At 41.4% G+C, this 16,445-nt stretch overlaps 1 protein-coding gene across 2 annotated transcripts in view; it reads right to left on the bottom strand.

The window, feature by feature from the left end:
* Nucleotides 1–677: 677 nt before the first annotated feature.
* The window catches only part of robo1 (roundabout, axon guidance receptor, homolog 1 (Drosophila)), a 157,285-nt gene continuing 141,517 nt past the window's right edge, over nt 678–16,445 (bottom strand). For both annotated transcript variants that reach the window (XM_026294513.2, XM_026294521.2), the window contains exons 20-30: nt 15,447–15,489; nt 13,687–13,841; nt 11,285–11,671; nt 10,422–10,538; nt 9,192–9,336; nt 8,688–8,918; nt 7,395–7,888; nt 7,159–7,320; nt 4,401–4,676; nt 3,560–3,753; nt 678–1,940 (exon numbers count right to left, since the gene is read on the bottom strand). In XM_026294513.2, the coding sequence (XP_026150298.1) occupies nt 1,926–1,940; nt 3,560–3,753; nt 4,401–4,676; nt 7,159–7,320; nt 7,395–7,888; nt 8,688–8,918; nt 9,192–9,336; nt 10,422–10,538; nt 11,285–11,671; nt 13,687–13,841; nt 15,447–15,489 (2,219 nt within the window). In that variant the 3' untranslated portion in view covers nt 678–1,925. The remainder of the gene's footprint in view (nt 1,941–3,559; nt 3,754–4,400; nt 4,677–7,158; nt 7,321–7,394; nt 7,889–8,687; nt 8,919–9,191; nt 9,337–10,421; nt 10,539–11,284; nt 11,672–13,686; nt 13,842–15,446; nt 15,490–16,445) is intronic.

Raw genomic sequence — 16,445 nt, 5'->3', positions numbered from 1 at the left:
TGTAGTTCTTTGTAAGGCAATCCCACATCCACTTTAGTTGCTTCAAATGTAAATGTGGATAAAGACTGTTATTTCACACTTTAATTTGGGATTTTAGTCTGTTCAAATGTATTTTTGATTTCTTTGCAAGTTATACCTTCCCTACAGTTAGTGATAGTGATTGAAGTGTTACCAGTACAGGTGCATATCATGATTAATGACATGGGCGCTATTGTGTAGCTACAGCCATGTGTAATAGACGTGTATAATAGATGCTTTAGTATTGCTCCAGTCATGTAGTCAGAGAAATTGTGCTACCCGAAAGACTGGTGGAGCAGGCAGGAGTATTGATGTGCATACATGTTACAGGAAAAGTCTGGCTTGGTTTCCTATTACTGAGATTTATAAAACAATGTGTATGAGCAGCTTTATAAATCTGCATGCTTTAATACCAAGCAGCCTGTGGTGTTGTATGTAGGAAGTATGTACTGATTTTATTGTATTGATCCACTGTAAATGGATAATCCTTAACAAATGTTCTATTTATTCCTGATTGCTAAAATTTTGGCATTGAGTGCCACAGCCAGTACTGAGTAACATTAATTAATTGAGAGTTTTGGTCTTTCTGTGGGATTTGTTAATGTTGAGCCTTGATTTTCCTTTTGTAAAATGTTGAGAAACGACCAGCAGAACGTGTATAATTTGAACTTTTTTATTCATCTTTTTTTTTAGTTCTTTTTACTTTTTTGCTTTACGAAACAAATGTTTGCAGATGTCCTATGAAGAAACAGCACCCTTTCTCCTCAAAAACAGAGGTCCAAAACCACTGTCTTATCAAGAAAAGAGACTCTTCTTGTTCAATTACAACCTCTCCAGTTTCTATAGGTGACTCTTATATCCTGTATTCGACATTCATTTAAGTGCATTAGTAGACAACGTTACCATTTCGATTAATGTGCAATAGCTGAGTTCATGGTCAATGTGAAAAGATATTTACATTGCAGCTATGACTCACATTAACTGTCTTTGATCACTTCAGTTAGTGTCAGAACTGGAGAGGGAGACAATCACAACACAAGGAGTCTCCTTTCAAGCACAGCCTTCGTAAACAGCAACCCTTACCTACATCATCATCATCGTCATCAGATTAACTAGACTCTTTTGCCATACCTGTTTTCCTCCAGTAAGACAAAAAGGTTAATAGATAGAATGGTTTAAAATAAAGTTTAGTGATTGTGCTTTTAAAACCAAAGTAAAACAAACATTGACGACAACACGAAACGTAACAGTGCATTACAAAAAACAATAAGGGAGGAAAAAAAGAAAGAAGAATCCCAAAGTGGCACTTTCTTGGGGCAACTAAATAATATTGCAATTTACAACATGGATGGAAATGATAAAATAATTATATTTACTGGCATAATAAAATTAGAATTTGCAAAATAAAACAAGGAAGACAAATTTGAGGTACCACAACGGGTAAAACAAAAGGACATTATGTATACACGTATATTTACAGACAGTCCACCCCTTTCTGCTTGCAGCTATTTTATTACAGTAACATCTGACTGTATGGGCTCTCTAAAGTTCTTGTCAAGGCAAGCCAAGTCATTTCAATGTCTGGAGTAGGATTGCACTCCATATTGCATTGGAATTAAACATAAATATTCTACTGTTTTTTGTTTTGAACGCACCATTTTTTATCTTCAGACACTTTCCTTTTTTACCCATACAAACATAGAAAATGAATAGCTAAGAAAAAAAACAAAAAAAAAATAAAAAATTGGTTTGTTTTCCAGATGTAAAGAAACACTTGATGGACAGTATGATGGCAGCCAACATCATGATGAAATACTGAGATATTTAAAATTGCAAGAGAAACAATGGTGCTCCACTCTTGGAAAAAAAAAAAATCAGGCAAGTTCCTCCTTTTTCTCCTCCATTCTTCAGCTTTCTACCATCTGTGTAAAAAAGCACAAAAACATTTTAGGTTTAGCACCCATTTTCTATATTAGAGCTAGACCTATAATTCAGCCTATAGGCTACTAGTTTATTGTGGAGAGATCAGTATCTGTGTATATGCCAGCTGGTAAGTAACAAGGATAGGCAGTGCACAATAAATAGGCTGATGTTGTTTTGAAAACAATGACACAATTACAGGTTGATTTCATGTTATGTGGAGTATGTCAATTGTACTACCCCCCCTCAATTTTGCAGCCAGACTGTTGTTATTCTGACTGTTGTACTCATTGTTCTCAAAATAAATTAGCCCCACCTGCCACCTAACATAGGTTATAATTGGCACTTTTCAAACCGGGAGTAGTTATTTCAAAACAGCCACCCCATATGTCAGAGTGGGTCCAAGGCAATGTTTGACAGACCAAAGAGGCTACGTTCTGTTGCACATAAAGAGCCAAAACATGGTTAACATTGGTTTGGCATTTCAAGAGTGTTAAAAGCCGTCAAAGGGCTCAGGTTTGCTTCAGGTTGGGTACTGTTCTTCCTGAACGGGTTAGTATAGTTAAACCTCATGCAGGACAGTGGTCCTTGAGGAACAGGGTTACCCACACCTGCACTAGAGATTGCCTGTTGTACAGTTTGTTCAAACCAGGCATGTATAGTTCACCACATCACTGGAAAGACATGACAGAAAAGTTAAAGAGCAGAAAGGTGGGGTTTATTGTGTGATTTTGTTTTGAGTCTTAGACCCTCTAGTGTTCCAACCCTGTTCCTGAAGATCTAATGCCCTCTTTCCATCCCTGCCCTCCTGGTTTCTGATTGGCTGACCACACCTGATTTAGGTAATCTGCAGTAGGTAGAGCAGGGATAGTTGGAAAACAAGCAGGTCACTGGTTCTAAATGACCAGTGAGTTGGTGACTCCTGCTAAAATGACTACTAACAGTTCGACAAATCCTTTTTATAAAGTTGGCTAGGTAGCAGGTTGGGTGAATGAAAATAGTAGAGGAGCTGAAATAACCGAAAGGCTGTGAGTAACAGAGTGTCAAGAAGGGGGATAGTTGTATAGAGAGACACCATGATGGGACTGGGAGTGATGTCACACCCAGATTGACTCGGTTCCAGTACACCAAGTCAGAAAGTGTAGCCCTATCCGGGTTAGCCATTGTTAGCAACACAGTTTTATAACAATTCATTATAGTCTTTTGCATATTGAAACATATCCACTGACAAAAGTTTGCAGTGTGTGTAGTAGTAGTGTTTGAAGGACATGCCAATAAAACAGAAGTGCTAATAAACAGTATTATTACAGCTTTTGTTTTTTGAAAGAGGTGCCTTCATGCAATGGAAAGTCAGAGAGAGAGGAATTGTTTTGCCTTTGGTGGATTCTAGAGTAACATGAGCTACTTCACTCTACATTTCTCTTCCTTCTCTCCCTAATGCCTCAGCAAATTGTGCTAACATGTCTCCACGTCTAGTATCCATTCTTTCAAGTTAAAAGCCCTCTGCTGAGTTGTGTAATTCCAATGTCATAATATTTCCTAAAATTCTGAAACAGTGGCAGTAATGTATGAAAAATGTATGTAGCAGAAACACTATCATGTATGTGATAACAGTCTGTACCTCCAGTTCTTCATCTCCTGGTTGGAAGGCCCCCGTGGTGTTGAGGCCCATGTCAGCAGGGTTCCTGCGGCCTCCTTCTACTCTCCGCCGGCCCCCTGAGCCCCTAGAGGACATAGAGCTGGAGGAGCTGGGGTCTCGGGGGCTGTTGACTGTGGGGAACTGTGGTCGGCTATAGGGCAGAATGTCCTCTTGACCTAGGGACAGAACAATTATAGGGTGAATTAAGACTTTTATAATCAAACACATATAACACACTATATTATCGAGCTGCACCAAATACTCGAGTAAATCGATGAATTTGATTACAAATAATCGTTGAGGCAAATTCTTTGCCTCAAGTATTCGTCACGTATTCAAGTATTCATCACTTGCGTTATAGGACCTGCTACACATTGGGATCATTGTTCCACACGGACCATAATTACTGTCGCACAACGCATTTCCATATCAAAAGTTGGTGCTATGGCAGAGAGCGAAATCATCCGTAAAAGGCAGAAAATGCCCAAATTTTAGGATCATTTCAAACTTAAATAAGATGACAACACGGTGCAATGCGTGTATTGTAAAGTAAAACTGGTTAACTACAACAGCACTTCATCAATGCTTCAACATCTGTATAGAAAGCATCCAGTTGTGAACCAGACCAGCTCACCCAGCGGAGCCGACACAAGGTAATGTCATTTTAAGGTAACATGTTGTTTACACAATAGTAATACTGTTTACAAATGCAAAAGTCTGTTTTATCCAATTACTCGAGTAATCTCTGGAATATTCGGTAGAATACTCGACTCCAAAAATGATCGATAGGTGCAGCCCCACTGTATTATGCTTGTTGTAGTACCTGCTTGTTGGCGCGCTTTGCTGGCAGCACTGCCCTCATGTTTATTCCCTTTTCCTCCATGAGCAGTCTTTTGCCTCTCCTGAATGTCTTTGCGTTCAGATGAGCTGGTTCTGGGGTCTGAGCCCTCTCGGGGTCGACAGCCCCCTGTTCCTCCTCTCTTGTCTCGACCCTCACCTGCTTTGTGGGAAATCACTCCCCGGCCCTCCATGGCCGCTTTGGAAGGGTGTGTAGGGGACTTAAGCACAGCTGGAGGTGGGATGGGTGGCGGTGGGAGTTCTAAAGGATAAACACAGGAAGTAAGAACACATTAACCACTTAGTTGTCTCACACCTGCAAGGTGATGCACAAACACAGCTGCAGTGTGTGTACATACACTCAGAGCTGTACATTTAGCAATGCTGCTTAGAAACATCTCTGGACAGACAGTAAACAGAAGAGATGACTCTAGATAGAGAGGCTGAATCTGGCCAGAGGTCTGAGAATTGAATGAGAGGGAAAAGTGGAGGAAGAGAGGAGCGTGACGGTCAGCAGCTGGCTCTCTGACCTGCTCGACTTCCCCTGTCGATGAATCAATGCTGCTTGTCCTTGAGCCATTATTCATATGAGGCCAGCCAGTGGGCGCCTGGCCTCTCACACATCACACAGCCATCTAAACAAAATGCTGAGAGAAAAGCCTCGTCTGCCTGCAATCAATGACTTTTCATCTTCTAATGAGCTTCTGACCTGAAAGTAGGTTTTGACTAATCCACAAAGGATTATAAAGTTAATAAATGTAAAAAGTGTCAACTCTTACAACTTTCTTGTATCCCAAAGGCTTCCATATAGACTTTTCCACATAGTACAACACTGGACTAGAAAAATCAAAGGTTTTATTCTTTTTTTCCGTTAACACACAAAAGGCTAATGGGGCAGGTGATGTCTTTGCTGCGCCTTTGTGTCGGAATCAGCCTGCTTCAATACACTTTTCTGATTATCCTCCACCTCCATCCACTCCTCCTGAATACAAAAAAGGGGCCAGTCAATATCATACAGCAGAGAAGCATCTATAGTTTTTTAATATCTCTCTTGCCTCCTGAGTCCTGACTCAGTCAGAGTCCGATCAATGCCACAGTCTGTGAGATATAGTTCACTACCAGAAAGGAGAAGAGCGCCTGTTAGATTTATGAGGAAATATCAGCAAGTGTCTCTGGGACTGCCGAGGAGAGGGTATTGGAGGGCTGATGGTTAATTAGGCAGACAAGACTGAGGTAGATCGAAAGAGACAGGAAAGGGTTAAGTTTAGAGAAGAGGTATGCGAAGGCATTAGAGTCAAATGCAATATGAATTATATATAGATGGATAGTAGCTTCAATTGGAAATGAGATAAAACAAATAATAGAAATACAAAGGAGTGCACATTCCAGCATATTATGTATGTGTACCAAACAATGTCATTGTTTTCCTTCTCTCCTTTCAAATGACATTAAATCACCTTCCCTTGCCTACCACCACCAAACCAGTCTTTCAGACCAGAGATGGAGTGTGTAGGGTGGAAGTGGAAGGAAAGACTGGGGGCAGGGGGAGGCAATAACCTCCAAATGAAAAACAATCCATTCAGATCAAATGCAATCAGCAGGAGGACTGATGGACAGACAGAGCTGAAAAGCTGACAGTCCGCCCCCTCACTGCTCAAACAAAGAGAGAGGAGAGAGGACCATGGGAGAAGAGGAGAAGGTAGAGAGGGATGGAGGGATCACTCCAAAGGGAGGGGCAGAGGATGGGGAAGAAGGCAGGATATAAGGATGAAGGCAGGAGGTAGAGGTTCAGAGGGAGGGTGGATTGGGGTTGGTTGGATTTTCTGCAGTGATATAGCTGGTCTGGCTCCCAGCGAGCTGGATATTAAATCTCCCTGTCAAGTGCTTCCAACACTCAAGGACACCTGACACTAAGAGGAGAGCCAGCTCTGGGACAGCACATACTCAGCACAGCAAAGCGTGCACATGCACACACTTCTATACAGGTACATTTTTAAAAAATGAGCTCGAGACAAGAGAGAAAACAACCAGAAATAACAGGGCTTTCCACTGGTAGGCTGAGTGTTGTAAAGAATGATGCCATAAAAAGTCAATTGCTCTTTTACTTAACAAGGTTAAAGCTTTTTCTTCTGTGTACAGCTGCTTCAGTATTTAGCCTCTGTTAGGTTTATGTTTGGCCCCTGCTGAGCGAAAGGTGGCACTTCAGTGTGAGCCAAAGCACCTGGATCAATTTCATTAGTGGCTAGAGTGAAGAGGCATCCCACTGTCAGCCAAACTAGGCAAAGCTCCCCTGAGAGAGCTGCGCCCCTTTGATTCATCACCCTCATGGCCCTGGCCTCCAGCCCAACACTAGCTTGATCTGTTCAGCACCAGCACAGATTAGGACTGATGCCATGTATATGTGTGCATAAACACATGTGTGATGATGACAGTCAGGCATTTACTGACACTACATTGCAGTACACTACACTATTACATTCAGTATCTGTAGAGGGGAAAGAGTCATTTATACAAACTGGCCATTTGGGCCATGTGGGACACAGCTACTGCTACTGAAAGAGCTTAATTAATTTCTTAAGATAAATTATTTAATTCATTAAGCTAAATCAATTAAATAATTAATTATACAAGAAGCATTCCTACTGAGCAAGCCTGTTTTCTATAAGCTTTCATTAGGTTTTAAAACTGAAATAATTTTTGATAATTGCATGTTTTTTTTAATACTAACTTAATCATTTGTGTACCTTCATTATAGGCTTCACGTCGTTGATTCCCTTGATGGCCTGCAGGATGCTGTTTCTGCTTTTTTGGAGGCCTCCTGTGTACAGCTGCCATACTCATGTTGCTGTCTGTAGACACTGGGCTGCCAGGACGGTGGCCTGATGGGTTTATTTGGTATTTTCGTGCTGTGAAACACAAATGAACTGTTAACCTTTTCCATTTTTGAAATAACATTTCTTGACGACGTTATAAAACATACCTGAAGCTCCTCCGACCTCCTGGCCCTGTGTGTTGGGGTACTTGGCCACCCTGAGGCCTGAATACTCTGCAGCTGCGGCAACTGCTTGAGCAAAGTCGGCATCAGTGAAGAAGGATCCATCTGATGAGCTGACTGCACTGGACCTCCCCGAAGAGACATTATCTTCTTCAGAGGCTGAACCCCATCCATTGATCATGGAGCCCGTCACCGAGCTCTCCAGGTCACCCATGCTGGATGCAGGCGTTTGTTCAAGCCCTCGTAGCAGCAACCTTCTCGGATGCATCTGGGGATGGTGAGGGTGGGTATGGGGGTGTGTATGGTGGTAGTGCATCTTGGCCACCTCTGCATCTGTCTCATCACCTTCCTCGTCTTCCTCCATTATGTCCTCCTCCTCCATACCGTCTGTGTCCAGGGCCAGCGGGCTTGTGATATACCCATATGTGTGTGAAGGAGACAGGGGCCTCGGAGGGGGTGGGGGGCTCACAGTATGGCGCCTATAATAAGAGAGAACAACATGGTATCAGAATCCCATCAAATTTAGAATATTTTTGATAAATTAAGATAACCCAAAACATATAAGATAAAATGTAAGTTTAGCCCATCAGTTATAATAGGACTACACTGCTAATTTTACAGGTAGTTATGTAGCTAAGTTGTCCTGAGCAAATATGATTTCTGTTTAAAAAAAAAAAAAAGATTGGTGTTTTCTTTAAAAAGACTTGAGGCCCTTTTGGACTAAACAGTTAGGAAATACCCCACTGAGGGATGGACCTGACAACTACAGACCTTAAAGGCATTTTTTCTGTTTGCATTCATACCACCTGTAAACTGAAGTAACGTAAGCACACTGATGGCAGGTGTAGTGACGTCACTTCTGCTCAACATTCAACAACTCTCCAAAAATTTTCATGTTTCCCTTTGATCCATCAAGAGCTCTCTGAACATTCTCTCAATGTAGCAAGCCCAGACATCAATCCATTTTTCTTCCATGTCAAAAGCTATTGTTTACACTACTAAAATTATCTTTTAAAAATGGTGGTTGTCGGTGCTACTTTGGTTAGCGTTTGAAGAATCAACCTAACATACATCACTTGTGGTTCTGACTGTACTGAAAAGTACAAAGTAGGAGCTAAAAAAGTCTCCCAATATAACGTTCCAAGAACTATTATAGTTCAGTTATATATTATAGTGCAGTGCAGACAAACTGCAGAAACAGCTACTTTGTAGAATACACCATAATAATATATAAATAAATGTATAAAACTGACACAGGTTCATGTCATGCAGGTGTACCTGCGTTCATGGCTGTCAGAAGTGTCCTGGAGCATAGGTTGCATCTCCTCCTGCGGTGAAGGGGTGAGAGTGGCTGTAGACTGGTGACTGTAAGATACAGCAGCCGGGGAAGATGCTGCCCCTCGGATGGGAGGAGTGGGCCCCCTCTCCATCTCCTCTTCCTCCTCTAGCTCATCAGGCTGCAGGTACATGCGAGAGGAGGGCATGGGGCACTGCATGTTTGGATCACAGCTGCCAATAGACAGAAAAAACTTTTATCTCCATACTCACTGAAAACATAAATGTTTTTATATACTTGAAGCCAGTATTAAAAATTCATGTCACCCTTCTAAGGTTTGACATTAAACTTGCAGTAATAGATAGAAACCCTGGGGGTGAATGCACCTAATGAATGGAAGAAAGGGAGGAGGAGGAGAAAAGGCAGGAAGAATAAAGAATTTAAATATTGTGTGTGCATGCCTGTCAGATTGTCTGTGTCTTTGAGTGTGTGCAGACATGTCCCACCTTTCCTCCATTGATAGAGAGTACTCCTCTGCATTTCGACCTGGGGGTGGGTTTGCTGGGGGAGGGGGTAGAAGGTCAGCCCAATTCATTGTGCTCTGTTTGGGTAGTTTGGGGGTGCGCACTCCCTTCTTTTGACCCTGACTCCCTGCTCAGAAAAATGGGGGAAAAGCAGTTCATCAGTCACAGGACACACACATATATATATTTTCTCTGTCACAAAACACTTAATTTATTCATTTTTAAAAAAAAAAAAAAATCACAAGGTAATTAGCAAGGAATTCACTGCACATCAACAGGACTGGTTGTTAATGAAGAGATTATTTTAAATTTGGGAGGGCAAAAGCCTAACAACTTATGCAGATGTGCAAAAATTAGTTAATACTGGGAAATACTATCAAACACATTTGCCTACAGTGGTATTGCCCAGCATCAAGAGAAAAGGTAGGAAGAAAACTGCACAAATGGTTCATAGGGTTCATATTAATACCAAACTAGAATTAGAATTGTAAACCAATGAGCTGTGAGGTACACTGAGCACTAAAGGCTTTTCCTTAATGGCCTGAACTCCAAATGCAATATCAAAATGGATACATGGCATTAAGGTGGCAGTGTTGCATGCTGTCTGCAATGTGTTATCATTTGTCCTTGTCCACAGACTGACACTGAGGGCCTGATGAAATTACGGTGCTCCATACTTGAATTAAAGTATTAAAGTAAAGCTAATTAATAAACAAGGACAAACAGAAAGCAGCAAAAACAAAACAAAACAAAAATCCCTTGGATGGGATTGCACCCAGAACACAAAAGATACAAGAAAATTTGTGCCATGGCACTTATGCCTTTTATGTGGATGTTATTGTCAGTTTCCTTTTCTTTTTTTTATTCAGCAATTTTCCACTTTCTGAAGACATCCCCTGTTCAATTTCTGTTTGAGATAGGCTGACATGGATAATAATCAAATTATCATTTTAAAGCATTCATTATTAGCATCTCAAAGTGATTTACTGCTTTTCAGGAAAACTCAGATTTCAGATGTAACTGGGGTGCTGTATGCAATTATATTCTTCACAACAATAATTCACTGGGAAAATAATTTGGCAAACAGGAGTCAGGAGAATAAAACTGACAGCCCTAAAACACAAAAGTCTTTGGATGTGTTGATTTTTATAAACTCTGACTACACTTCCTGCACATTTCATCTTTCACTTTTTTATGGCCCAGCTATCTTACCAGAGGTACTACTGCTGCCACGGTCAGAGCTGTTGTAGGAGCCCCCGGTGTGGCTGTCATGGGTCTGGTTGTAGGGGATAGTGGCTGGCATAGGGCTGTCACCTCCTCTGTAGCGGTCTGATGGTGAGAAAAATGGAGTGTATGGTCAGTGCAGCCTTAGGCAGATATCTTGCCAAATATAAAACATTCAAGCACACAGCAACTTTGTAATGAACAAGGAAATGAAAAGACCATTTTTGATTAGCAGTACAGCACACAACAGAAATATAAAATGATCATTACCATAAAATGACATTACAAGCATTGCAGTGTACAATGTTATGCATGACAAGAGGCATGCAGTTTGTGCTTCATATGCATGAACATATGCATATATACACAAAAATCTCAAAAATGGTCACACCAGATGTGGTTCCTCACTACAGGTACAATAATGTGATGAGAACTTTGTTCAAAGCATCTACAGGTTCAACAGTTATCTTTGTCTTGTCTTTTGAAATCTGACACCAAAGTTAAACCCTCACACCTCCCTTCATCACAAAAGGACAACCCAGATACCACAAGATGACTGCAATTCAGGACTGGCCCGCATTTAGTGGCAAAGATTATACATGGTTGCATAAAGGGTGATGAGGTGAATGCCATAGAGACAGGCAAAAAGAAAGGGTGATGACACCTATGTTGACTGAAAAAAAATGAGACAGAACCAAAGAAAATATGTGTATGAAATGCTTTTACAGGCGTCCACAGTGACGCTGAAAGAGCCGAAAGAGAAGAGAACAGAGGGAAAAGTCAGGTGGAGGAAGATCATGGCTTGGAGTTGACCTCTTTAACCATGGCTGCTGGGTATTCCACACACTCACCCTTGTTCAGCTTGTTTTGCTCCATGATGTTGTACTGCAGCTGGGAACCCATTTCTGCTTTCTGCTGCTGGACAGAGGTGGGCTTCCAGCAGTGTTTCTCATTAACCTCTCCTACACCCCCAAGTCCACCTCCACTCCCTCCGGTTCCTCGGTCTGAATTCATGTTGTTGCCCAGGATGGAGGACTGGATGAGTTGGGTGGTGGCGTAAGGTGTCGGCTGGCCTCCTGGACCCACAAAGCGTCCGTCTTTCAGGTTGGGGCTGTTGAAGGTCTTCATCTCATTGATCTTGTTGGACAAGTCTACATCTCCGTAGACTCCTGATTCTGGCACCATGAGGTTGGTCTGCTTGTTTTCCATCTGGTTATTATAATTGGCGATGCAATCGGCTGGAGAACATGAGGAGGGGTTTTAGTCAATCTTGCTTACTGCTGATGGGATTTGCAGCAGTATGTCAGTTTGGTAAAACAATAGGGCTTCTGTGATCCACTACAGAAAAAACTAAATAGTGAACAAATCTATTTGAGGAAAATGAAAGACATTTAGATATTAACTTCAAAATTTTTTAATTTTTGAAAATTTTTAAAATTTCCTTTGCCCACCTGAGCACTATCTATATTGCTGTTTAACGTCTCAGCTTTGTATGCCAAATGATGATCTACTTGATGTGAGTGACACAGGTGGTATTACACCTTTCTTTCTTTAGTCTCTTCTCAGTCTCACCCATGACTCAGTGTGGGTGTCATCTCTGTTCTTTTCCATGTGATGGTAAGAGCGTCTTGGCTCATTGAGAGGGACAGAGAGACATGTCTGTATCAAAGACCTGGAATGAGGTGTACAGTAAAAGTACAGCTCCACTGATAGATCCAATTTTCCCTGGCTCATAAAATATTCAAATCCTCCAGCAGATCTGAGAGCCAGCCTTGCGGTAAATACCAAGGACGGCCATAGGTACACGCTGCTCGTGCCATACGCCTCACATTTCAGCTGCACAGAACAGCTTGACACTTCAAAGGTTGATGTGTGAAAGCGCCCCTATGGCTGAGATAAAGGGACATTAACTCCTATTTCTTTGCTCTGTCACCTAGTCAGTGATCCTCTTAATGTTCACGGAGTTTAGGTTTAGCACACACACAAAGCATGCGTCTGGCAAGCTCCTTAGTGTCATACAGTGAGGTATCATGTGAGGAGTGAGGGCTGCCTTTAGTCTGTTATTCCCTGTTAAACATCTCACAACATGTTAAGGTAGAGCTGAACAATTCAACCTCAGAAGGGTGGTTAGCACAAAAAAAAAAAAAGAATGACTAAAACGTCCACAAAATGAATTATTAATCCTCATTGGGAAAGGAAGGAAGGAGAAACTACTGAATGGTTGGAGGAATATTAGGCCAAACAGCTGGATAAGAATTATAGACAGCTCTTAAAGGCATAGTCCCAAAGTGCATAATTTAGAACTTAAAGCATTTCATTGCAATCCAAGTTTCCAAGGATATGGTTGTTTCAGACTTGGGCCACAGCTTAAAATTAATAGCATTAAGCCCTGTATCATCCAAGCTGATGTTTTTGGCTCGACTTTTTACTCTGTTCTCGTTTCAGGTAAGTCACTGTGTCTGTGTGTAAGTGTGGTGTGGGTTGTATAGTCGTAGGAAACAAGATTTTGGGGCCAAATTTGCTCAGTTTTGTTGACATCTGTAGTAATGCTGAATAAAATGTAAGACCTGGTGGTATTCCATAAATCTTTGTTTTCCTTTCACCTTCCCTAGACTTATTCTCCCTAAACTTACTCACACACTCTACTGTACTTCCATCCATACATCTCAGTGTATATTTTAGAATATGCTGATTCTTCATGACTGCTTTCTTCTCCCTTCATTTTCGTTTTCCAGGCACACTTTTCTCTATCATTCTCTCTCTCTGGTCCCCTTCTCCTGGCCACCGTCTGCAGTCTAGCCTTGACCTCTTCGCCTACTGCACATTTCTTAAATAACTGAGCACTTAGGGGAAATTACATTACCGGCTATAACAACAGTATGGAAATCAGCAGAGCAATTCGATTAGCAACAGAGCAAAGCCCTGAGCCCCTCTCAGTGTGCTCCTTTTATTTCCTTCCTAAAACAGCTCTACTTTAACCTCAGATAAATCAAACACACAAGCACACAGGCACTCTTAATCCTAATATTTCTCCAGGTTTTTCTTGTGGAGACCTACACAAAACAGAGATACACAGAACAACTCTTGGGGGAGATAACCCAGATATCAGATTTTACTTCCTCTTGCACTGTAGAGTCCCCCAGCTCCTACATTTCTTATCTCTATAGTTATTTTTTCAAGAACTACATCACTTCCTTTGAAGGGACTTTGATTTTGGTTGTTACCTGAAAATGGAAAGCTCGACACTACATACCTGGTCGGCTGTATGTGGCCAGGTTGCTGTCGCTGTTGCCATTGCCTGCAGTGCAGCAGTTAATGCTGCAGTCGTTGTGGTTGGAGCAGGAGTTGGGCCATGTGTCAGCCAGCCATGGTTGAGTGGCAGATTCCCCAATGTTTAGCAAACCTGGTCTGCAAAAAATGAGACCAAATTGTTAACAATAGTAAAGACTGAGCCAACACCACAGTTACATTTATGCGAGTGAACTGAAACACCCACAGTAACATAATATTTGAAAGAGAAGATTATGTGGAGTGTATTTATCCACCAGCTGAGAATAGAAATCCAGCTTTAGTACTTTTGCCTTTTGGCAACACACACGCACGCACACACACACACACACAGACCTGAGAAGAGCATTAGAACAAAGCCTAGCTAAATAGATTGTGTGTGCTTGACTTGCCCACAGCCAGTGTCACTTTCCCTGAGCCCTCGTAAGTATTTTGAGATTCACCTGGATTAGACAGCCAGATAAAATTCACTCCCAATGTTGCAAAATGAACATCCTAAACAGTGAACCACAACTGCCATATTAGATTCCATGGTATCACACAACATCTCTTTTCTTTAAAAAGTTTTTTTCCCCCTTTACAGAAAGAAAAGAGATAAACTTTGGCACCAGAATAAAAACACATGCAGGCCAGCGCTTCACATCATCATTTGGCCACTCATCTTTACCATTCCCATGTTTCAGTCCTATTTCTTCACCTTTAATCCCAGTACAATACAAGATCACTTGTTAAACATGACCTTGGCCTAAACACTGTTACAGTAGCTAGGAATAAATGCCATCCTTATTGGTTGTGAAATGAATAAATGTAGCATACAAAGAGAATGCAGGCTAGTCTAGCACGGACATATATTGTTTCAGTATTCACATCTCCACAGAGTGACTCCTAGTTTGCATATCCTAACAGTGAATTAGCATTGAACTACATTTTCTCATCCATACTCAAATGACTCATTTCTTTGGGTAATGAACACGTTTGTCTTGTACAGCCAAATACAGTCTCACAATAGTTCCTCAATTACCCTGGCAGTTGTATGTTGATATTGAATGTCCATTGTCTGTGTGGAGAGCTGAGACAGCCATGCTCCATATGGGATTCAATCACAGAACCGGATAATAGAATGAATATGGATTTACTGCTGATGGCTTCAAGCTAACTATTCATTAACACATGAACATACACATACTCCAACATGCTTACAGTATCATATTGTGTGCAGTCTCTACTCTGAGTAAAGAGAGGTCAACAAATTGTTACAAATTCCCATTGTTTTGACGCTGCACTCGATTTTCATGTTTTTGCAGTTGCTTAAACTGTTGATGCAGCATTTGCCACACCCAGTTCTGTATAGTCTTGCTGCTTGTGCACAACTCCACAACATGAAGAGGTGTGCTGTGTGCATGCATATAACGTGTCTCTATTAGTCCCTTATGGTGATGCTCTGGCACAGCCTTGTGGTTGGATATGGCTCTTCACTATATGGGATCAGAATGGGCTCCTGTCAGACTATATGGTGCTTTGTTCCCGTTAGAATCATGCTTAATGCACCTCCTTACCCCTCAGCGCTCTGCAACTTTAGAAAGGCACAGCACTCCCCCTAGTGTTTTGTCAAGCAACACTCCACTTGCTCCACCTTAATTACATGATCGGGAATTAAACATCCTATTGTGTTTATTATTCAGTTTCCCAATACTTGATACAGTTTCATGTTTAATAAACTCTTACCTGCCAGCACTGCTTACACCTTCTCCACCTCTCTGATATGCCACTGAAAAGAAAAAAAAAAACAAAATGTTTTATCATGCTTTCACTACTACTATTACTACTGTCATCATGTTTGCATTCATCATAAAAGGTCAGCACACAATTATTCATGTGATTTTGTATTGTCAGCTTAGCAAGCAAGAAGAGGAATACTTCTGTGTGTGTATGTGTGTGCGTATCGCATCAGTTCAAGTGAGCACGTGAATAAATGTGTGTGGCATCATTCGGCTGAGTCACATGCAGGAATAGGAGCAGGAGGATATGTAAGGGGCTAATGAAGGACAGAGATGCAGAGCTCTTTAGGTGTCTGGCTTGGGTTCAGTGTGTGTGAAGCTCGATGTGCTGCAAGTTGGAATCTTTCAAGTAGCTCTAAGCTGCTGGTGTGTGAAGGAGAGATAAACTTCCAACTTTAATTACAATATTTTCCCTGAGAGGAGAAAAGGTAGAGGAAGCCTACGTAAAGCCTTAGCTGCCTGTCTATTTTTCATAACAGGAAGTGTAGTTTTGGCCTCTGCATTTAGCCAGAGGAGCGCTCTTCTAATGTAAAGTAACCTAGGTCTAGATCAGCATACTGCCCTGAAATGCCCTGGTTTTACACTGGGTACCAAAGTAAGGACATTCTTTTCAAAGAGACAGAAATCTAACCACATAAGTAAGGAATGCGTTTCACCTGAAAAACTTCCAAGTAGGTCATGAAAGTAGGTGCGACGGCAAAATTATTTCTGATTGCAAGCCTTGAGGCAGACACAAACAACACTGCTACTGTTTGGGTACGACTGCTGCACAGACAGGAACAGCCAGTGTAACCACAAACACACATTGTACAGTATTGTCTCTCAGTTTTACTTCTTTTCATTTGCCATTGTGTTAAGCAATGCACACACCTCTGACACACCTCTAGGCAGCAAAGAATATCAGGCAGATGAAAGTTCATAAGTGAAAAAAGAAGAAAGGACTGTA

Source organism: Mastacembelus armatus, chromosome 13 (genome assembly GCF_900324485.2).
Source record: "Mastacembelus armatus chromosome 13, fMasArm1.2, whole genome shotgun sequence".
Taxonomy (NCBI): Eukaryota; Metazoa; Chordata; class Actinopteri; order Synbranchiformes; family Mastacembelidae; genus Mastacembelus; species Mastacembelus armatus.
This window is presented reverse-complemented; position numbering and strand designations above follow the sequence as displayed.